Source organism: Blennius ocellaris (genome assembly GCF_963422515.1).
Source record: "Blennius ocellaris genome assembly, chromosome: 9".
Taxonomy (NCBI): Eukaryota; Metazoa; Chordata; class Actinopteri; order Blenniiformes; family Blenniidae; genus Blennius; species Blennius ocellaris.
This window is the reverse complement of record NC_137658.1, coordinates 25,060,610-25,084,820: the sequence shown is the minus strand read 5'-3', so window position 1 is coordinate 25,084,820 and position 24,211 is coordinate 25,060,610. Positions and strand designations below refer to the sequence as shown.

Genomic DNA, 24,211 nt, shown 5'->3' with positions numbered 1-24,211 from the left:
GAGCGTTATCGACAAGAATATCCAATAGAAGAAAAGGTGTTTGGTCACACTTGTGTACATGAACATGCACCTGACTGTGTTTATGTCCATATCAGCGTCAGGATGTACCTGTGCATGTGTGTGTGCACGTAGTACCTGGGTGTGTGTCGTCCGGGGCCACCGAGGACGAGCATGTTAACCAGCGGAGCAGCCGGTCCACCAGATGTTGCAATTCCCGCTAGGCTTGTCACAAGTGGACCTTTACTTCCCTCTCTACAGTACACACACACACATACAAACACACACACACACACACACACACACACACACACACACACACACACACACACACACACACACACACACACACACACACACACACACACACACACACACACACACACACACACACACACCAGATTCACTCTGCAGACTATACGTAGTACACACACAACGCCACAGAATGGAAAGTATCCTCATGCTGTTCCAGTTTGAATGCACAATGAAGTCCTTCACATGTGCTACAATGAAGAAACTGTAAACCTACCTGGCATTTACGATTCAGACAATGTAGTTGATCAATTTAAAACCTTTCGGAGCAACCTCAGTATGTTATGAATTTGTTTGACTGAGTATTCTTCGAGTCAAAAGTGTTGTACTGACAGTATGTGAGGCAGGCATTGTTTCGATGTGGCTTTGCAAATAGAGCACCACTGTTGGCAATCAATGAAATTCCCTAATGTCTGTGGCTTATTTTCTCCATTCTTCATGGCACGGTGGGCTCATTCTCATCTTCATATACCATGGTTGGGTGCCTTTCATGGTGCCATGATCCTAGGTGGAGGATGTGGCCATTTGGAAATGTCATGAGAAAGGTCGAGACCATCATCTCAGCCCAGTTCAACAGGCTGATTTATGAGGTTCTAGCAAATGAAATATGGTACGGGGCTCATGGAACAAGCAGGTCCCTATAGGCACCCCAAAGGTCACCTAACTTAATTTCAATTAGGCCCAGGGGAGGCCAAGTAAATATGTCACTGGTGAAAAGATTGCAGGGGAAATGGATTAACTTGTAAGGACATTGTGTTTATGGGGATTAAGATAAGGCTCATCAGCTGAGAAGGGTGGTAACATTAGTCCTGTATTGATTGAAGAGTTTAGAAAAGACATGCCAAATATAATAATCATTTTCATCCAAAGAGTCACACAAGTGTTATATATTGGGGGTTTTTTTTTCGTACAGTGGGAGAAAAATGCAAGCCTCAGTGCTTCCTCTGCTTCCTATCAATCACGCTGAATTGTGCCGGCATTGAAGCCCATCAATTACTGCCTTCTGTTTGACACACGCAACACAAATTGTGATTAGCCAACAATTCTCTGGAAATAGTGGCATTCAAAAGAACAAACTTCTTGACATTTTAACTCTATACACCACCAGTCAGAAGTTTGGACACACCTTCTCATGTTTTGCATGAATTCACTATTTTTTGTTTCCTCCATAAATCCATACGTGGTCATTCAAAGTTTTGATGCCTTCAATGACAATGTATACTGTAAGTAGTCAATAAAATAAAGAAAAGAACACTGAATGAGAAGGTGTATTAGTTGATCAAGTAAAAGTTCACCACCAAACCCTGCTCCCCTCACCCCCCCTCCTCATCACTACGTATGTGTCAAAAGCACCGCCACACAATGCACTTCAAAATGAGTCACAAATTGCCAGCAAATGATTTCCTTCTCAGGGAAAATAATACGGCCCCTACTCTGCCTTTGATTCAGGCTTCTTTTTTTTTCTCATTCCTTCTTTGTTTACCCAGGCTGTCGAGCAGCCGCCCTGCTGGAATCCCTATTGATAGCTGTCTGACGGGAGGGGGCCGGATGGCTGAGCAGCCCATAGGGGGTAGAGTGGTGTACCGTTTGTGGTTGTACATCACACAGTTGTGTTGCAATGTAGGGTATATGTATGTCTTAATGACATTATTTTTTTGTCTTACTTAAGCTATCATGCTCGACCAGATTAATATCTCCCTACATTCCAGTGAGTTATCAGGTGCATATGTGTGTGTGTGTAGATCTGTCTGTGTCGGTTGGTTGGGTGCAGGTCTGTTTGTGTGCTTTGGGAGGATGATGTGGCATGGAGGTCACTTCTGTCAGATCCAATGTCCAGGCCCATGCTGTGATGTGAAGGGCACTGTCAAGAGACAACCACGAGGCAGCACAGGTACAGCTGCCCTCAGTGCTCTTTTTCCTCTGTGGCACAAACACACACATTGACGGGGACACACAGCTAAACACGTCCATGCTTCCCGTAAAGTGACACGCGGCAGTGGGAAAGCCCCCCAGGGTGAATGCTCCGGGATTGTACAGTCCCTTCAAAACAAAAGCCGCCACCTACTTGTTGACTGTCTGTTTCCTTGTGACGAGCCAAAATAAGCTGCATTTGAAAGGAAAGATGAGGCGCTATGGCTGACTGTGCAGCCTTAATGAGAAGATGGAGACTTGCACACATGTTCAGCCTCACACTGAACTTTAAAAGGGTAAAAATGAAAAAAAAAAATATTATCTGAGGGAAAAGATTTTTAAAGATTTGTAGTGCATTTTCAAATAGCTGACCTTTTTAGAGTCCAGTTGTTTTAGCAAGGTTTGAAAATCAGCCAGAAAAGGTTGAAGTTGTAAAGCCAATGTTACAAAAAAAATCCACATCGTCCTTTGTGTGCATAGAATAATAAAAGACACTAAAATGCTTTGAATGCATTTGAGAGACAGACAGCACTAGAGTCCAATCACACTTTATGATAAAAATGAGTAGAAAGTAAAGATACCCACAATGGCAGCGGTGGTAAGTGGTCATTTAAGGAGCTTCTATTCACCTCACATGGAAATTACACTTCTGTTTTATACTTCAGTCCTTGGGAGTAAATTATATAGTTGAATCTCCTTGCTTAAGTGTGAGAGTCAGTTCAGAGCAATAAAGAAGTCATTGGTAAAGCAGCTGTTATATTTAATACAGGCACGGCCATAGCAGACCCTTAAAGAGGTGATGTGAGTTTGACAGAATGAGTCACTTCTGAGACTCTACAGCTCAGAGTTGAGAAAGGTTTCTGTGGCCTCATTTACAAAATGTTAATCAGTGAAAACTTTAATAATGATTCAACTGTGGATCAACTACAACACCATTGGTGGGTTGCTGAGTGCTTGTGGTTGGTTGGTTGTTGTTTTTTTTGTATGTGTGTTTCTGGCCTATCGGTGTGTACAGCAGTCGTTTTCAAAAGCTGGAATTGAAAAGCAAAAAAAAAAAAAAATGCAATTTTTGTTCAATCTTTGGCGTGTAAAACAGGCCTGTGTCTCTTAGCATGTCTAAACTCCAGAATCTGAGCCTGGAAGCATTGGACGCATAGGGTTAAGACTGGATTGTGTGTCTGTCAGGACTGCAGCCATCGTGTTTACAAATCTATTTCTCTCTTCACGTCTCTGTCAGTCTCTTCCTGTGGCTGTTCTCGAGCTGTACCCCTCCAGTGTACACTATGTCCACACGGCGGGGAGCAGCTCTGAAACTTTAATGCTAATTGATCCCAGTGAAGGAGTGCGGACACAGGTGTGTTGCCGCAGGCCTTGGCTCTGACATGGATGCCAAGGGATTCTGGGTAACCAAGGGGCTTATAAGGCCAGAGCAGAAAGTGCCACTAGCCAGCAAACTAGTGACCCAGTTCCTTTTTAATCAGCGCAGGTATGATGCACACCGTTGTGTGTGTGTGTGTGCGTGCGTGCCTGCGTACATGCGTGCGTGTCCAGACATCATTCAGACACTGAAAAGAGTAAAAGTGGCTTTCTTCACCCACCCAGTCCCAGAAAGTTAAAGGCCCCAGGAAGTGAATCTTGAAAATTAATTCAGAGCACTTATATCCCCAACGGAACTTTGAAGCTAAAATATATTGAGAAGTGCTTTAATGAAATTGGAAGCAACTCTTTTTGTTTGAGATGTAATTTTGCTAACATGAACCTCACAGCTTGACGAGTCCTTTCAACCAAATGGAAATGACTATCGAGAATTTATTGTAAAAGGTTGAGCTTGTGTGTCTGAAAAGGGCCACCGGAAGAAATCTTGGAGAACATACAGTATCGTGTTCGAGCTTTCCTGCATTCTCAGTTTTGAGTGGCATACTACACGTGTTGGTTTTTTAAAAAAAAAACAAGTATGATAATTGTGAGCCTTTGAGCCACAGGAAAACTCACATATAAATCAGACTCAAGCTGCTGTGTAAGTTTGCAGTTTTGATTGTGTGGGTGGGCGGCTGCATGTATCTGCTCTTGTGTGTGTTGGTCTGGATGGAAAGGAGACTTAGTGCTGCCAAGACGCAGGTGTGCGGATTAGGTGTGATCCCTTCTCATATTCTCAGTAGTATATCTTATTTGATGGCTTTCCTGCCATGTAAATCTCATCAAAAACTAGCTAACAATAGCGCCACGTTGACAGACGCCCAAGCATCTGGCGAGCCACCACTCTGAATGTTCAAACTGCTGTGAACAACCTGTCTCCAGAAAGGAAAGAATAAGTAAGAAAGTAACTCGAGCAGTTTGTGTGTGCTGGCGTGGTGGTTTGCGCTTTCTGTGTCTGCATAAAAGAGATGAGAGAGAAAAAAGGAGGGAGCAGGGGGAGGATAGTGCATGTTGATAGCCTCATAAATCATGAAGGACATAACGCTGTATCTTAACCCATGTTGAGCCAGGTGAAGGCATGATGATGATCTGAATGCAGCTCTGCTGCTCCTGTTTCAGCTGCCTCCACTGACTTTGTTCCTTCACTCTGCTCAAAGATGGAGAAAGACAGGAAGACGGAGCGAGGGAGAGAGGAGAGAAATAACTTTGGCCGGTACAGGGCCCCATTAAAGTGTGATGAGTGGCCTCAGTGAGGGGCTCTGTGTACAGCACTTTATTCAGGAACGATCACTTATTTATAGGTGTTGGAATTGTGTTGTTTGCTTGTTTTATTGAAAACCTTGTGGGTAAAGTGGCAGCAGGCCGCCTGGCATGTGAGCGCCACATCTCTGGAGGGCATCCCTGCAGAAAAATCTTCCTCCTTGATGAATAAGTGAAGGGGACAGATAAATTTTTCATCCTCACAGAATCCATTGTCGCTTGAGATGTCTGGTCTGTGGGCGTGTGTACTCAACCTGCAGCGGTGTCGTTTGATGCTAGCACACAGATACATTATCACATAATGTATATTCACACACACACACACACACACACACACACACACACACACACACACACACACACACACACACACACACACGCACACACACACACACACACATCTACTTGTTTCTTTCAAGTAAGCACACTGTAGTCCTCTGATAGAAACTGCCTGATGTCGTTAGGAGACATTGAGAAACTCACCGTCGTACAGGATCGCTTAACAAAGACAAATCTGCAAACGTATTTAGAAATGTGTATACACTGTAAGCAGTAATCAAAATATTCAGATTAAATATGAATTTATTGATGGTAGATCAAAAATAAAGTGCGAAAATGTGACATTTATGTTGTCTATGACATTATTTTTTTTTGTAAAATACAGTCAGTTTTGAAAACTTACAACAGATACCATTTCTTCACTTCAAACTTCAAAGAGAGCATGTGACTGCTGGTTCTTTAGCCACTAAGGCTGTATGTTCTGGGTCTATCACCTCTATTTTAAGTCTTGCACACAGAAACCCTCATTGACAGCGACACAGGCGATGCACAAGCAAAAACATGAAGGTAGCAAAGTGTAGCCCATCACTGGAAGAGTTGTGGTGTTTTGTGTACATGAGGGAGCATCTCTCAGTATGAATGATTTATATTAAAAAAAGAAAGTGAAAAGTCCTTCTGGAAGCACACCCACCCCTGCGCCCCTCCCCACGCGAACAGACGGGAGCATCTTCACATGGCCAAATGGGTCTGATGGCGATCACATGGAGGAAAGAGCAAGGCTGCTCACTTGCAAAGCCTTCTGTGATCTCCGGCACTACTCTCACTGTGCACTGGGACACATCAAAAAAGGAGATTAATAAATAAATAACATGCAACACCATGTTTTATTAACTTGGCTGAGGCATCAGTGGTGAGGAGTACTAGAGAATCCTGAGATTGGATTGCGGCTCAGATTGTTACTGGAAAATTTAGTAGCTGGCTCACCAGTTGCAGATTTTATTTGAATTTATTTTGGAATAAGTCAGACTTGCTACTGTAGAGTGACGTGTGTAAGTACCTTTAACAAATCAGCAGAGACGGGCAGGAGTTGAGTTTGTATGCATGAGAGAAATATTTCAATGCAGAAACAGTACATTAATATACTGTACAATATGTGCATGTTCAGAGTTTGTTCTTTTACAATACAATAGAAAAAGGCTCTAGCAGATAAAGCGTGTTGCCATCTTAAATCTAATAATATCGAAGAAAAGGATGAATGAATATATCTACTGTAAGGATAACAGGAGTGGTTCTGGATAGAGACAGAGTTCTGCATCTTGTTTGTGTCTACATAGTCCAACAAACCTGAATATAATCAAATGTGTCATCATGAAGGTCTGCAATCATTCCAGCTTCATGTCACTTATTGTTCATTGATTCTCTGAGGAAAATAATTGTTCTGCTTTTGATCCATCCTATTCATAGTTAACTACACAAACTGCACGCACTGGAAGCAGTGGGCTTTATTGCAGCAGCAGTGGCATTACAACATTTAACATTTCTAAGACATGCAGGATTTTATTTTTTTATACATCTGTTCATGAATACATTAATGTCACAGATAATTCTTTCATTGCTGCACCGTTTCACCAGCTGATGATGCTCTGCAGTGTGTTTTCTTGTGTGATTAGGCACAAACTACTCCATCTTGGGGAAAAAAGTGGTTACTTTATTCACCTTCTATGAGCTTTTGACAAATATTCACCACTATTCCTAGAGATAGAGCTTTAGCTAGATTTGTTGTTTTGTTTTTTTGTTTACTGCGAGGGAGTTGTACTGCTTCCTTAACATGGCACAAACAGATGTTTGTTTCCATAAGCCCCTTCTTGGAGTGAGTTCAGGATGTTTTTATAGCCTGGCTTGTTTTATGAGCATTAATACTGTCAGCATGATGCTGAGATTCCACTTGTCAGGTATCATCTCAAGATCGAAAATGGATTTGCGCGTGTGTGTGCGCGTGCGTGCGCCCGCGTGCTGCCAAACTTATTTGTGTTTCTGAGACTTTGTGTGAGAATTATGCACCTGTGAGTATGTGTTTGTGTGTCATCTTGAGTGCACTGTGAAGGTGTCATTGTGAAGCCTAGACCCTGTAAGCTGTCAGGCAGTGAGAGATGCTGCACCTCTAAAGGGCATGCTTTCTAGGCCTTTCCTGTCTATTATAAGCCCTGCAACACTCATCAATGCTGTTGCTGTGCACCCCCATGTCCCTCAAGCAGCCACAGAAAGAAGCCACCTTTCTAACTAGGAGAGCCCTTGCCTCTAAACTTCGCATACCCTTGTCTTCCATTTTGACATGATAAACGTAAGCAGCAGTAATGAGGCGTCGGGTTGTCAGGGCATCCATTTTGTTTTTGTTCAAAACCAAGTCGAAGGAGGGAATTCTCTCCTCTCTCCATTTTGAGACACAAAGTCCTGGTATGCTCCAAAACTACCTCTACGTAGCCGTTTGCTTCTTGTTGCCTGCGCTCCCTGGTGTAGCTGCTTGTGCTAACATCAAATCTCCTGCTGGGAGAGAGTTTCACAGGGAATGCTACATGAGGGAAGCGATGGCTCTACTGGAGGTGGTTTTAGCAGTGCAGAAGATCGACCGCAGCGAGGTTAGCCAAAGATTGAGATGTGTCACTATCTCGCCATCTGTAGCAGTCACGCCTGGTGTCGTCAGAAACAGATCGCCTTGATACCAGCCACATCAAATCTCCAGTTTGCCAGGCAAATAGAATAAACAATCTATTGATCTTGCTCCACCTTGTGTGTATCAACACAATCCATCTGTGTTTATCAGCCTATCTGGCTTCCTATCTTTTGTTGTCTGCAGGCGGGTGTTCTCTTCTTCTCCTCTCTTTTATTTTCTTCCTTCCTCCTCCCACATTTGTTTTGTGATCCATCAGCCTATTTACCTTATCATGCTGCCAAACCATCCATTTACGCTCCCATCTGTCTGTCAAACTATATCTTAGCTTCCATTTGTCTAACTATCTCTCTGTCTACTCATTCACCTGTCAATCATGCGGCTCGCCTTGGCTGCCGCCGGTTCCAGCTGCTCGTCTGGCTGACGCTGGCTCTGACCTCGTCTGCTCAGAGGGCCGTCGGATAAAGTAATTACATTCTTATCACTTCATCTGAAGTTTCATAGTGTATCACATACAGTATCACGTAATTGGAGTCAAACAGCTGTGTCAGTTTCAAAGCATTAAATATAATACTTGAAGAGGTGACATTAATTGTTCATGGGAGGTCGCTTATGTATTTTCATTGTTGTCTGGGAAATATGTTTTAGTTGAGATGTAAAATATTGAAGTATAGAAAGTCTCTTTTCACAAAGTGTATCCAGCATGTTCAGAATAGATTGTTATTTTTGATCTACATAGTTGCCTGCGCAGAGTCCAAATGGAAGCAGGTCACTGCCTCGGCCCCGGCCAACTCAGATCAAGCCTCAGTGGAGCAAGCCAGGCACTGATGTCCGTGCAGTCGGGGGGTTTGGCCTCCCGCAGAGGCCCAATCAGTCTTATAGGATCACTGACTGGCCCCCCCCCTAGGCCCCGGAGTGCCTTGGCCTGATGGATTACTCTGTCTCCTGGCTCCCGCCTACGAAACCCAGGCCTCTGCTACAGGCCCCATCTGTGCTCTCCATGGCTCCTGCATGCCTTGTGGCCATATTCTTGGACTGCTGGTGAATCACCAAATCAGAGGCTTCTGTCGAGTGTGCATGTTTTGACACTGCGAGGAGCCCCTCATGCAGAAATTCTACTCGAGTAAATTAAGGACTTAATTAGACCTGCAACAAGGATTCAAATAATTAGTCAGTGATGATATGGAACTATTCTGATAATGACATTTTCGGACTTGGATTATTTTTTATATGAGATTCAGCTCTGAAAAAAAAGAAAGACTTTTAAGAAAATAATTGATTCATTACAAAAGAAAAAAAAGATGTAATCACTGAATGTGAAATAATTGTTTTCAAGTGTGTGGTGTAAGTTCATTCTAAAGCCCCTCTCTCCCTGTACCCACAAGGTGTCCCACATCCTCGCCAAAGTAAAGAGATGATGTCAAAGTTTACAATAAATTCAAACTGTTGCAAGCAGGTGTGCAGCACTTAGCGGTGTCAGAGTTTTGCTCTCAGGGATATTTGTTTTCTTTCATGGTTTATACTTGCATTGAAGCCTGCCTCCTGAAACTTGACTGCTGAGAGGACAATCATGAATGGGAGAGTTGCCTCAGGCACTGATCGATCGCAAAAGTGTTTTCATATAACTGTTCATTTGGGCTGTGTGCGCCTCTGCTGCATCCCAGAATGCTGAGAGGCATTGTTCCGTGACTGAGGAATCAAGTCCAGCCGAGATATTTTAGGGAAATTTGAGAACCTGAGGGGCCCGATGTTGAATCCACGCCACCCCAAGTTTGTCAGGCTTGTTGTTTTTCGATCACAAACTAACAAATGTTAGCCAACCTTCAAGCACAACCATGGATTTGTTTGGCGATTACCACACACATTGTCACGCAGAGCCGTAACTGCATGTAGCGCATGCAGCTTTTACGTGCACAAAAACCTTTTGTTCGTCTCTCTTGCTGTTTCGTCACAGAGACGTGTCAAACATTCACCACACAGTCAGAAAAGTAGCAGTTTGAATTCAAACATACATATACAAACTTGCACAGGCTGTCGCACCGCAGTGCTGAAACAATACATGACCTTGCATCTCATTCAAATCAGAAGTAGAATATAATTTATTGCCACTAGGGCTGGGCAAAAAATCGATTTCATCGATTTATCAAATTTGTTGCTAAAATCTATTTTTAATTGTGCAAATTCAAGGTTTTTTTCTTCTCCCAGTTTTTTTTTTTGGCATTTTTCGCATTCTGGTCTAAGCCTTGTGGATTTCCGTTGTTGCCCTTTTGTTTAAACCTGGGTTAAAGCTTGAATCTTTTTTTTAATCGGTTCGGTGCAACAGACTGGACACAGGAAGTATTTTTGCTGCTAAAGCCAGTTTAAGTAGCGGCAGCTCCATTTCACTGCACAGTTTAAGGCAGCGAGCCTCCAGACGTCATTTTGATGGTCAATCTTCGAAAAAGACGGCCGAGAATATAGTACACTCTAAGAACATTAGAGCTTAGAGAAAAGACTGGATTGTTCAATGCATTTTGACTCTGAGGACAATTACAGCAATAAAGTTGCACTTTTGACAATATTTTTACATTCTGCAGTCATTTGTGAGTGCATTGACAAAAAAATCGAATTGAAACTCTTTTTTTTTTTTTTTTTTTTTAAATCATAGATTTCTTTTTGAGAGGCCAAATCAGCCAGCCCTCATTTCCACTATTTGAAAACACACAGATAATCTGTAGGAGTTCATGAAGCCAGTTGAAGGACAATAACATGAAGAATTAGCATAATTAGTAATGGAAAAAAAACCTGAGGGGAATGGGATATCCTTGCATATCAAGAAACTATCGAAAAGTTTCAAGAAACTACACAAATATACTCTGCAAGACATTGTATTTTCTACTGTTTCTGCCAGCATTCATATAGTATATATAAGTGTAAACAATCAAAGCACATCTGACTATAAAGGCATTGGAAACAACCTCTGCATCAACGGGGAAAAGACCAAGGAGATGGTGGTGGACTTCAGGAGGGTCAGGTGCCCCCCCGCTCCCCTGCACATCGGAGGAGCAGCTGTGGAAGTGGTTTCCAGCTACAAGTACCTGGGGGTACACTTGTCCAAGGACCTCACCTGGAGCGCCAACACTTCCCGTCTGGTCAAGAAGGCCCACCAACGCCTCTACTTCCTCAGGAAGTTGCGGAAAGCAGGTCTGGGAAGCTCCGTCCTGAGGAGCTTCTACCACTGTGCGGTGGAGAGCGTCCTCTGCAGCTGCATCACTGTGTGGCATGGCGGATGCACCGCCGCTGAGAGGAAGGCTCTGCAGAGGGTGGTAAAGGCCGCTCAGAGGACTGTCGGGAGCGGCCTCCCCACCACCTCAGACCTCTACACAGCACGATGCAGGGGGAGGGCTCTCCGCATCATGAAGGACTCCACCCACCCAGCACATGGACTGTTTCAGCCCCTCCCCTCAGGAAAGCGGCTGAGGAGCATTAGGAGCAAAACCACCAGGCTCAGGAACAGCTTCTTCCCCGAAGCTGTGAGACTTGTGAACTCGAGCCATGTTCCGTAGACTCCCATCTTCCTGCACTACAAACACTTCACACTTACATTCTGCTCTTGTATATTTGTATATATTTTACGCTCTATATATTTTATTACTATATATTTTATTACTGGCTCACCGGGACCTGAGTCCAAATTTCGTATCATTCTTTGATATGACAATAAAGAATCCTTGAATCCTTGAATCCTTGAATTACCTTAGGGCCAAACTCTGGGCCTTAAAGGTGCACAGCTCAGACAAAGTCTGGCTTTTTAGTGGAGTCCAGGTAGGCATAACTTTGAGAGGCCACCAAGGGAAATAAAGGCTCTTTTCACTATCTGGGTCGGTCACCAGTCAGTACTGCCAGGCATGCACATCACAGTGCCCGCAGAGATAGAGTGGTGATAGAGGAATGGAGAGATTAACCACATCCCAGTGCTGTCAAAACCAATTGCATGTGTTATGACCGCCCTGCTCTCTGAGATGCTCTCCTCGTTACCATTTATCTCAACAGGCTGTCAGTTAAACTCACTTTTCCTCTGAAAACTGTATACAAACTGTTGAGCAGGAATGTGCACTTGTATATATTTGCAAGCCAAATCAGAACTCTGTGAGATGTAGAGTCCTCTTCAAATTGAAGTTTGGACTGTTTCTTCTGCTTCCGGGGCCGTTTAGTGGCTCGCTCTTTGTGGCAAACATCGGAGGTAAATTCTGTAGTCGGAGGGGGATTAGAAAGAGAAAAGCAGGACGGAGCAAGAGAAGGAAATTGAAAATGCGAAACAGAGAGAACGACTGTGTGTGTGTGTGTGTGTGTGCGTGTGCGTGCGTGTGTGTGTGTGTGTGTGTGTGTGTGTGTGTGTACATGAGTACAAGGCAGGGAGAAACAGAAAGTGGGTGAATTTCAGTATCTTGCCTCAGCGTGTTTATCCAGGCCTGTCTCAGGCATTTCCCTCTGTCATGCCATTGTGATCGCCTCTGCCTGCTATGGCATGCTGAGAAAACACACCAAAACACATCGAGCACCGGATTGCAGCCCCCTCACTCTCAGATCCCCTGACATTTGTATAGCCCCCCCTCATATTTATGTGAGGCTCCCTTTCGAAATATCTCTGGTTTTGAGGTTCTTCACACTCAAGTTTGACTCTAAGCACATTTAAGCATGACAGTATTGTTTAATGTGAGGAGAGTCAGGGAGAACATGCTGTGTTTTGACTGTAAGGACACACACATGCTCTCATCCACTTAACATGTTTATTATTGAAGGAAACATTTTGGTGGAATTTTTAAATACAAATTAGAAGAGTTTCATAAATGAATGCACATCGGTGATAAATGATATGGAAACTGATTCCATCCATCACTGTGACAGTCGTTGACATTTTAGCACTCTCTACCTATGATTGAAATTAAGAGGCACTCACATTGATGACAACGCCAGGGTTTTATAATTTTACTGAAGTGTCAATTGCCAAATGTATTTTGAAATACAAGCAAAAGCGTTTTTTGTGTAGTTTTTTCTTCTTTCTTTTTTTCACTTTCAGTGCTTTGAGAAACTCAACACCTCACAATTTGTTTTCAGTGGTTACCAGAGGCACTTTGACCTTTGCTGACTTCAGTCTACGATGAAGACTGATTTTTTATTGCAACTGCAACCGTAGAAAAGACAATTCCAACGCATACCGCTTCAAATCACTCAGGTTTTTTGGGGGGGAAAATAGATATTGTTCTATTTAACAAAAAAAGCAAGACAATGTAAAATCAAGAGTTTTCCATTGTTTAATCTTCAAGTGTGAATTGGTTTGTGTGTATTTCAGCTGCTCAGACTGAATCTGTGAATGACTTGTAACATCACATAAATAAAACAGCTCACTGACACTTTCTTTCTCTGACCCACCGCCATTTTTTTTTTCACCTCCCCTCAATTGTTCTCACCTTTTCCTCAGCCGCACGATGTTTTCCTCCACAGCTCCTTGTTTGGGGTGATTACTCTTACCACTGAAAGAGGGGCTGTGTTTGCCGCGACTGTAGTTTTGCGATACCCAGCCCATAACTTTGAGCGGGAAGAAATAGCTTCTCTCCCTCTGCATCCCATTTATACGCCCTATCTGGTTTCTGTGTAGGGAGTTCCATTACTCTGTAGCTCGGAGGCTTGTTGAGGGGGAGGACGGGGGAGGAGGGTGCAGCGAGGTGGGGGAGATGAAAAGGGGTGATAGGAGGTTGCAGCAGTTCCTGCTTCTTGTGCTGCAAAATGCTTTTCCAGTCGATGGAGACGCAAACATAACATGTTGATGTGCAGCGTGCAGAGATTTAATCACCTCCATTATGTTTTTACTCATCAAACTATGAATTGCGGAGACAGTGTCGCTCCTCTCTTCACAGTTTAGGCTCAAACAAAGGCATGTGAGACACATCATGTCATTGCACACTCACTCATTACAATAGACAGCCAATGCCACATTTACAAAGATTTCCCACAAAGGCTGCCTTGTGATGCATCCTGGTTGCCTTCTGAAGCTATTTCCACGCGTCTTGACCTTGTTATTGTGACCTTGATGAATACAGGGGCCATTTTTAAACATTGCACCAAAGTCAAATACTACTGCGGTGAATTTTAACCAGCAAAACATAACCTCTCTCGAATACTTCCTCCTAATACTGCCCAATGAGAGGTAAAGTGTCCCATGCTGAAAGCACTTGATAAATGACTGACGTTCTTTTTTTTGGCACATTATAACATCCTATCATGATCTAATTCCCTGCAATTAGCCAGAGATGACAGTAACATACAAGTCATTATGATGTGTAATCTCTCAAGGACTTTTCTAACATATATAGCAACATAAAACTGACATCTCACAGGAGGCCCTGCAAACAGTCAGAATGAGGTTGGAGTCGACTGCACCGGCTTAAGGTCTCGGCTTTAGCTGTTTAGTAATCTTGGCGTCCTCTCCTCCTCCTATTACCCTTGTCTTATTCAGAGTCTCTCCCTTGTGGCAGGGATCATCATGATATGCACGCAAGGATTTGCCTCTGTGTGTTGGAAAAAGAGGAGCTGTGTGTGTGTGTGTGTGTGTGTGTGTGTGTGTGTGTGTGTGTGTGTGTGTGTGTGTGTGTGTGTGTGTGTGTGTGTGTGTGTGTGTGTGTGTGTGTGTGTGTGTGTGTGTGTGTGTGTGTGTGTGTGTGTGTGTGTGTGTGTGTGTGTGTGTGTGTGTGTGTGTGTGTGTGATTTCTTCAAAGCAATGTGCTGAGCCATTTCTCCATGAAACGCTTTACCACTTAGGAAACAATGTATTTCTCTGTGTGTAAATGAGAAAGAGTGTGCATTTGTGCGTGTGTGTCGGTGACTTCTCCTTCCATCTGCCCACCCGAACCGAAATCCTCAGTGCATTTAGTAACATTTTGTGAAACACTGCCAGCCAGCATTTAATTAAGTTCTGGTATGCCGACATCTCCCTGCTGTAACATGGAATACCTGCTCTTCTTTTGTCAATTTCTTCTCCCGCTCTCGTGCTGCTCTGTGTCACTTCTACTGTAACTCGGAAAGATGTCGCCTTTGGGAAAAGCAGGTAAAGAAGCCATCAAAACCAATGCAAGTAGAAAGAGTCTCAATCAGTTAACCCACCCACCCCCCCCCCCCCCCCCCCACCCCTCCACACACACACAAAACCAAAAACGTGGAGTGTTCCTTTTGTGTGGATCGTTTCTTTTTCCCCAGTCTCACTTTGCTTCTCCGTCTGTACACGTGTATGTGTGTGTGCTAGAAGCTTCCAATTCAGCGGAGGCTAGTAGTAATGTTTCTCTCCCAGTAGAAATGCCGGCTGTTTGTTCAATTGTTGTGATAGATTGATGCGGGGTGGGAAAAGATGGGCTTTTATGCACCTGAAGACAGGAACAGAAAAGTCTTTATGAGAAGCCAATAGCTCTCCATTCAAGGTTCCTCTGATGGGAGATGTATTTTGCTGGAAGTTTTTCTGCCTCCTTGCAAAGTCTTCAGCAAAAGCTTTCCAATATATTCAGGCAGTAAGGCGAGACACAAATACTCCCAAAAGGGCACTTTTCATTTGTTATTCCACAAAAAGCTGCCTGCTATATGGCAGTGTTCCTGTAGGGCTTCAACAAGTGGTCATTGTTTTCAGTTTACACAGCATACAAAAGGCCTGCCTCTTCAAATAACAAAGCCAACAACAGTGTGTGCTTGTTAAGTGCACAGGTCTCATATTAGTATCAACATACACATGCTTTGAATCAATACCCAGGTTAAGTATTGGTTGGACTGATGTCCTGGGTGTGAGCAGGTGCGACTTTCTGAACAGGAAACACTCAAATCAAAGCACTCAGGCTCCTTTATACTCATTAACGATGGTGTTTGACAGTGAGTATCATGTATGTCACTCATGATGTTGTGATTACGTGTTGCGCATTCTGAATTCAAGTCCACAGCTGTTCTGATTTTGTTTGACTGTTCTAGTTTTATGTTTTGTTCCTAACTTGACTCCTGGTTCACCTACGCTCCTGTCAGTCTCCGTTGATCCTTTTCTCCATCTATTTTTCCATGCTAGTTATAGTACTAGACGTATCTCAAGACGGCTGGCCATTACAGACAGTGCTTGTACTGTCCCTGCCCTGTTTTTCATGCTCCTCTTAGAAACCGAGGGTTAAAGGCCACTGCTTCTGCAGAAATCAGGTTACAGCAATTGAGCTTGCAAATGATTGGCAGGGACTGACTGTGGATGAGCTGCTTTTATTTATTTATTTATTTTCCTTTTAAACTGCCCCCATTTCTCTCTGCACATGATGTCCACTGTGCTTGTTTTTGAAAAGGACTGGAGGTTGTGTGAGTCGTGCTCTCAGAGTGAAACAGGACCTGTGGACAGAGAAATGAGTGCTTGGATAAGTAGTTATGATGTGTCTGGACACGCTGCCAGAACATGTTAGCTCTAACGCCGGCCTACCGTATATGAACATATGTTAAACTTAAAGAAGCAGAGACTACAGAACCTTCATCGATTCTTCTTAAACATCTCGATCTGTCTTCCTTTTGGTCCTTCTGTTCCTGCTTTCCCTCACTTCCTCTCTCCTCCTGTGCACCATCTGCATGACGCTTTGTGTCCAATCTGAAGGAGCGCTTCTCTGTTCTCCACTGTGAATGTGTGAGTCTGCGACTATCTTATGTGTGCACATGTTTGTGTATGTGTTCCCAGCCATCATAGTCACTCTCAGCTCATTACCTGACATGATGGATGGAGTGTGTGCCATTAAACAACGCCCAGCCTGAGACACCTGGCACCCTACAGCTGGCACTGAATAATGGGCACGCTGGTGGCGGCACGCTTGAAAATACCAGGAAGTCCTGTGTGGGTGTGCCTGCAGTCAAACTCCATGGCCGTGCTTCCTGGTTCTGTCCGGCCCCACCTGCCTCCCGGCTGCCCGGGCCCACACAATGGGCAAGCCTTGGCAGAAGTGGTTGGATGGGATAGGCGTTATTGTTTGCATGACTCTGTCGTTGAACTGGCAAGAAAGAACTTAAAGGTGGAGAATAAAAGATGGTCTGCCACTCGATAGCTATTTGACATTCAAATGTAGTGTTTGTTTTTAATTCTGTTGATGGTCCATATGAAGCTTTCCTTTGGCCTTGCCAAATCTGTGCCATGAGCACCCAGGATCATCGAGATCATGCTGGTTTGTTCAAAGTCTCTGGAGCTGTGCAACGGCTGATGCATTTATCATTGCCTTGAGGCTCCACTATATCAGCAAACAAGCCATAATTTCTTGTTATTGTTATCTAACAATGAAAGCACCCTGCTGGTTCACAGTAGAAGGCTTTTAACAAAAGAGGCAGCTGATCATAAACAATATTAAACGTCAAGTATCACATTATTTTGTTGGACGACGTTGAGAATTCTGATTTGATTTGGAACTTTTAATACGGAAAGGGAGCTTTTCATTTCAGAACGGAAGTTTAATGTATCACCCTGCTCTGCTGGATTGCTTCTGCGTCGTCATCAGTCATGAAGACTGTCGCTTTGAAATAAGTTCTCTTCCTTGAAACTGCTCAGCTTTGATCGTTGCACTGCATTAAGATGACTTCAGGCTCTTAAAAGAGTTACATCTACCTAACTATCTTATTGAAACCACACAGCTAGTTTGCAGATAAAGTGCTGAACTGTTCCTAATGATCACGATTGACCATTTATAACCAGGGTGTCAAACATAAACCCACTGAACCAAAACTGACCCACAAGACCACCAATCCCGACCGACAAACCCCCAAGCAAATGGTAAAACATTGCAAATTTTTTTATTTTGGAACACATTCCCTATGAGTCAAGTAGACGACAACACTGAGGCCCGAACGGAGATATCAAATATGACAAATAGCTTCCTCATTGTGAAAATGCAAAGGAGCAAAGCCGTGCTGTCAGGGTGGGATTGTAAACCATGCATAATGAAACAGTTGTAGGAAAAGCTTTTTTGACAGTTCGTTGAATTTTGCACCAGACGGTTTCAATAAAATTGGCCTATGTTGACATTGTAGTGATTTTGGCTAATAATTGTGAAAATATAGACATTTCCAACAAGAATACTCTGTGCCACGCCAAAGAAAAAGTTTTAATTTGAAGGTTATTATGGTACCAAATCCATTTTGTATCTCTCATGTCCAACACATCATTTCAGGACTGAGGAGACTGGCCATCATTGGCCGTTCTTAAGATCATAATTGTTAAATCTTGAGTTTTTCCAGGGGGGTATTATTAGTAGTAGGCTAACGTAGCAGCTTATTCATTATTCTGTATCAGTTATATTTCTCATCAGCCGCTGTTTGTGTTCCTTGCAGTTTGTTTGTGCCCCTGGATGTGTGCATTTACCTTGTCTACTGTGCATATGCTGCATCTGATGTAAGAACGGTGAAGAGCCTCTTGAGTAGAGGCCTGGATCAGGAGCTGAATGGAGTTACTATGGCACTAGACACAAGCACCTCCACTCCAGTATCTTCTTCTGTTTCTCCATCCTCCCCTGCTGCTCTGCTCTCAATCAGCCTGGATTTGCTTCATGTTGTTTTTCCCTCTCCCCTCTGTGTCTTTCCTCCGTCTCCTTTAGTCTCCCTATACAGGCTTTCATTTAGTTGAGCTCCTGCGCCTGTATGGATCAATGTAACAACACTTTTTTTTTGGCCTTGTTCTTTCTCAGTCTCCATGCTGTGTGTCTGATTCTTTGTTGTTTCTTCCTTTTATTTATTTTCTTTCCTCTCCCCCTCCTCAACAGACAACCGGCGCGCAGTCCTGGAAAGGTCTCGTTCACGCCACAACGCAAATCATCAAGCTCGATGATCAGCCGCGCCTACCACCGGACGCTAGATAAGTGCCAAAGAGGCCTGCGAGGAGACCAGGAGGACATCTGAAGGAGGGAGCAACCACTCGTCACTGTGGTGCACACACACTCAAAGGACTCTCACACACACACACACACACACACACACACACACACACACACACACACACACACACACACACACACACACACACACACACACACACACACACACACACACACACACACACACCCGCAGCACCAAGTATACAAAGAGAAGGTACAGAGAAGTGAAGAACCCACCTGAAAAAAATTCATCCTGTTCACCTTACATATTTATTCAATAATTTATCATCCCTTTGAATGTTTGTGTCCTCCCTCCCGAGTTTGATTGGGAAAAAAAACCTTAAAAAAAAATACACACAAGCTTTGAACTGAAAAATATCATTGTTTGAAAATCCATTTTAATTTTTACAAGTCCAAGCCTTCTGCGTTAATCATTTTATAATCACATTCCACAAACAATTTTGGCAGAAAACATCACAGCGTATTGAAAACGTTCTGCCTGAAAAGACGAGCGGAGCGTCGTTCGCCTTCCGTTCACTCGTTGGTCTGTCCTTCAACCTGCCGATGACGAGTCGCCCAACTCCCAACCATACGAGGGAGTTGTCGTTTGTTTTTGCAGTTTCCGTCGGTCCCTCCTTCAGAAAAACATCAAGATGGTTCGCGGCACGGAATCTAAAGAGAAGCCCCCCCACCCCCATGAATCATGTCATCGCGTATCCTACAAAGTCACGAGAGCCGGCCCCTCTCTCCGCCAATATGTCAGAGCATGTGACTCACTGATCTCCAAACCGTAATCTCCCTTTTCGACAAGATGCATTTTATTTTTAGTTGTGTAATATCTAACTGAACCCTCAGGGCGCTGATCTCTGTCCCAAGGTCGCTTTCGCTGTTAACATGAGAGACTGACACATTTTTAAATGCATATAACAGCCTGCAGGAAGTCTCTGACCTCTGCTGCGGTCACACGGCTTTTCACTGGGCGACGTTTGATTATCCAAAGGTAGTCCTACACTTCTCTTAATATTCTATGTTAATCTGTGTGTGGCTTTTTAAAAAAATGTACAGACTAAAAAAAAAAAAAGACACTGGGTTATTAATCTGCCTGGAGACCAGTGGTTAGGATTTTGCTCCATTGTGAATTCCCACAGCAGATTTTCAATTGATTTTTTTTTTATTCTCCCCTTTGGGTTCTTAAATGCTTATTAAAAAAGGGCTTTGTAAGAAAATCAGAAACTCAACAAAGGGACATGTTTCACTACTTTATAAGTCTTTAATTAATATAATTGAATCAATACAGAGCAATTATTTGAAGTGGTTAAAACTGAGATATTAACAAGTGTAATTTATGTTGTCAACTCCAGAATTTCTTTTATTTATAAATGTAAAGCCCTTTAGGGACAAAAAGTCCCATTCATAATGTCCTTTATGACAACAAACTGATTAAAAATGACAAAGTTTCCTGTTGCGAGCTTCTACCTGGTCATAAATGAACTGAAACTTGGTGTTTTCTGGTGACTTTGTTCCTCCACCCTCGCTGCGGTTTCACGTGAACTATTTATTCATGTATTCACGCTCAGGGCGGCTCTGTCCCCTCTCTGTCCCCTCTCTTTCCCTAAACTGTAAGCAGACGCCACTAAAAACAGCCACTGAATCCACATGGAGACTTGGCACGCCCAGAAAACTCCACCGAGGGGCACAGCCGACATGATGATGCTTGTCTTAGCGAGCGAGTCTCCCAACGCTCTGTGATTCCCCGGCGCTAATGGCATAAGTGACCCTTCTACCGGAACACAAGTTACTTTACTAACACCATAACTCTGCTCCAGGCTTTGTGTGTGTGCGCGTCTGTGTTTGGACTGGGTGTATTGCGTGTGCGCCACGCCGGCTCAGTAATCGGAACAGGAACCCGGGCAAAATAGGATTCAGTGTGCTTGACTCCTGGGCTGAATAGATGGAGATTTTTCATTTAAACAATCTGCCAGTGCTGCTTGTGATGAGTCTGTTTCATGATGCCTCCTCTCCCAGCCTGCATGCTTCTCAAAATGCAATTTTACACATCATCTCGACTCAAGGTGCACCCACAATGCTCTGAAAAGTCGGCATATTTAGGGAGACAATAATTCTCCTCTGAGTGTGAGGTTGGAGCAGTCATACAGAGGAAGCATAGAGAATGAGTTTTTCTGCATAAGGGATTCTGCACTGATAGGACTTTTAAGGGCGTGTGGTACACAGCAGAGATAGAGATGTGCCGTCTGAGGCAGTGATTTCCTCTTTCTAATTGCTGCCGCACCAGAACTGTTGCAAACACTGACAACAACTACATTTACTATTTTTATTATTATCATGGTCATTATTTTAGTTTAAACACCAGTACCTGCTGGGCTATTGGGTGTGTTTTCCCCAGGAAAAGTGTGTTTCTTTAAATAATGTAACTGATTATTGCTATTTTTTTAATTAATTAAAACAATTGCAGTTTTCTTTCATGGGTGCCAACTTTGTTGTTTTTTGTTTAGTTTTTTTTGGTTTTGTTTTGTTTTGTTTTGTTTTCCCAGTTCTCAAATTTTTCTGTGAAGCTACAAAAAGGATTGTAAAAAGATTAAAAGAAAAAAAAACTTTTCAAAAAGTTTAGTCCCAGCCATTGTTTGATAAACATGGTTTCACTTAAGAACTGCTGTCATTCAAAGTAGGAAACTTGATGTGATAGTAATGTGGTGTTTCTTATCTAAAAAAGCTCCTCCGCCTTGAGGAGGATGGAGTTTATTTGGAGTCATTGATGATAAACGTTTGTAACGTCGCCATTGTAGAAGTTCACCATTCTCCCCATAAAACAGCCACTTTGGCATTGAAACCATGTGACATGAAGCTGAAAAGGCCCAAATGAATCAGTTGTAGGATTTGAACAGGCTGAAAACTGAAAAGAATTACGTGAATTTTAACCGAAACTTCTACAATGACAACATTCCTCCTCATCCCTGTACGTGATTGTCGTATTTCTCTCCCATTCCATCTTTTAGGATAATCTGAACTACGTGTGTTTTGTAGAGAAAAGTAGTGAGAGTTTCCAGGTTGGAGGAACCCGAAGCAGTCCATCATGTTATAGTGTTTTCAAAAAAATATAGAAATAAACAGCTCATCATCCTCCTGTCATATTTTCTGCTTGTAACTAACAAACCTGGGCTGGCGTTGCTGGTGGTGATTGTAAGAACGAGGAGGCAGGGGTATGAGAGACTTCCTCCGTTTCTGCTGGCTCCCATTCAAAGTAAAGTTCGCAGTGATACTCTCACTCCCCTGACTGTGTGCTTTACCTCACAACACTATTCTGCTCAGGCAGAGAGAGAGAGAGAGAGATTTAGGATTCATAAATACAACATTGCCACTAACAGAGTGAACTATTTACAAAGTATTTTCTTTTAGCAAATAGTTCCCAGCTGCCACATATCTAGTTCTCTCCCACTTTGTTAGCGCTTGCTATTGATCTGCGCGGGCCAATCGCGGCTGAATCAACAAACTGTTGACAAACCTGACGCGTAAGCTGCCATATCCCTGCCTACCTTCTTTGGTTGTCATCCAGTGTGTTTTATTGTCTTAAGAAACATTTATATTTGTAACATTTTAAGTTTATTTGTATCCTTAGAAACATGAAAAAGCAAAATGGTTATGCACACTGTCCTTCCATAAAGTATGTAATGGAATATGATAATAAATAATAACCACTTTGTTATATAAACGGATTTCTGAACAACACTTTGTCTCTTTTGTGTCTTTTTTTTTTTAAGTCTTCACCTTTTGTTTTGTGGAATGCTGCAGTTTGAAATTACATCCTTACTTGACTTTATGGCAGCGCAGAGGATACCTGCCCCATGCTGACTTATGGACAGGGATTACAGAGAGTTCTTGGTGTTAGCACATGATGAATGAGACAGCTCCTACCTATAAAAGCAACATATTTGGACCTTGGTGTCCCCACTGCTTTATCTTGCACAGTGTCAAAGGCAAAGTGATAATGCTGTCATGTCCAACAGCAGCTTAGGGAAATTACTGCACAGTCAGAAAATACATTTCTGCAAAAATTGCTATTTTTAATCATTTTCAGGCCTTAAAATCTCCCCTGTGACAATTTTTTTCCTGTGTTGGAGGACAGCAGGAAGCCACACAGGAATTCAATCATTTGTTTATTATGTGACGCTGAAGGATTTAATATGATAACCAGGGAATCATTTTTGTAGAAATTCATCTGTTGGAGACAGGAGCAAAAACAAGCTTGCAGACTTATTAAGTTTAAAATTAACAGTAAAATGAGATTTTGGGAAAAATGAAGTTGCGGTTGACAGGGAGAGCGGGCTCTCTCCTGTTCCTCCCAGCGGCGTGGAGGTGTGGCTGTCCTCGCCCCTTAGCGTTACATCCCCGACCACCAACTCAAATCCAATGGCGTGCTCTCCCTGCATGTGCCATGTCCCACTTCCCCGCTGCAGCGTGACATCATAAAATAAGGGCTGACACAGGAAAGTAAGCCTGTGGCCACAGAGGCCTCTCTCACCCCCTTCCTGTGTTCACACACACATACAGACACACACACACACATACAATCTTCACTCTTTGAATCATGGGACTGATCTCGAGTGTCTCCTCCCAGAGAGCAGGCAGACAGATGGAGATTCATCTCTCAACAAGCTGTGATCTGTGTTTAGAGATGTGTGCTGCAGAACACAACTCTAATTAGGTTTATTGTTGATCTTGGGAGGTTAATTTGTACTTGGCTGCAAGTAAACATGCTGAAAGAGGCCAACCTAGTTCCTTACGAGGTACCGGCACTTTTTTTTTTTTATCTTCCTGACTTTCCAGGTGATTCAGAAAGATTATACCTCCTCGCTATATTTGTCTGGGGCGGTGTAATTGTGCCGGGTTCCAGGGTGAGAGATCTGTCTTGGCTGGAATGGTAGAACAAGGAATGAGATACGAGAAGTGTGTTTCCCTAATGAGCTTAGGGCTAAAGGTGTGTGTATGTGTCAGGTATTATTTATTTATATTACCCTGTTTGTTTTTTATTTCATTCTTACAACCACCAAGTAAGTAGGTTGTCAAACTCTGAGAGACGAGCCAAGCCCACACAACTTCTCACATATTTTTTTTCCCTTCTTCTTCTCCCCGCCCTCTTCCTTCTCACACAGTTGTGTTGCTAATGCGCACGGTGACAGATCAGTCGTCAGCGGGAGAACCACATAATTATGTTTCATTTTGCATTTCAACCTAATGGAACAGGCAAACATTATGGAGATGAGACACAGCAGACAGTAACGATCCCCTCCTTACCTGAGCTAATTCTGTCTGAAGAGGAATCTGCTTCATGCAGCACCGTGCACTTAAACATGACTCTTTGATGAATGTGTGTGTGTGTGTGTGTGTGTGCATGTGTGTGAGAGAGAGAGAGAGAGAGAGAGAGAGAGAGAGAGAGAATTGTCTTGTGTTCAGTAGGTGT

At 43.2% G+C, this 24,211-nt stretch overlaps 1 protein-coding gene across 6 annotated transcripts in view; it reads left to right on the top strand.

Moving 5' to 3' along the window:
• diaph2 (diaphanous-related formin 2) overlaps positions 1-22,479 on the top strand; it is a 391,722-nt gene extending 369,243 nt beyond the window's left edge. For all 6 annotated transcript variants that reach the window (XM_080502643.1, XM_080502646.1, XM_080502644.1 and 3 more), the window contains one exon: positions 18,625-22,479. In XM_080502643.1, the coding sequence (XP_080358769.1) occupies positions 18,625-18,689 (65 nt within the window). In that variant the 3' untranslated portion in view covers positions 18,690-22,479. The remainder of the gene's footprint in view (positions 1-18,624) is intronic.
• Positions 22,480-24,211: the final 1,732 nt, after the last annotated feature.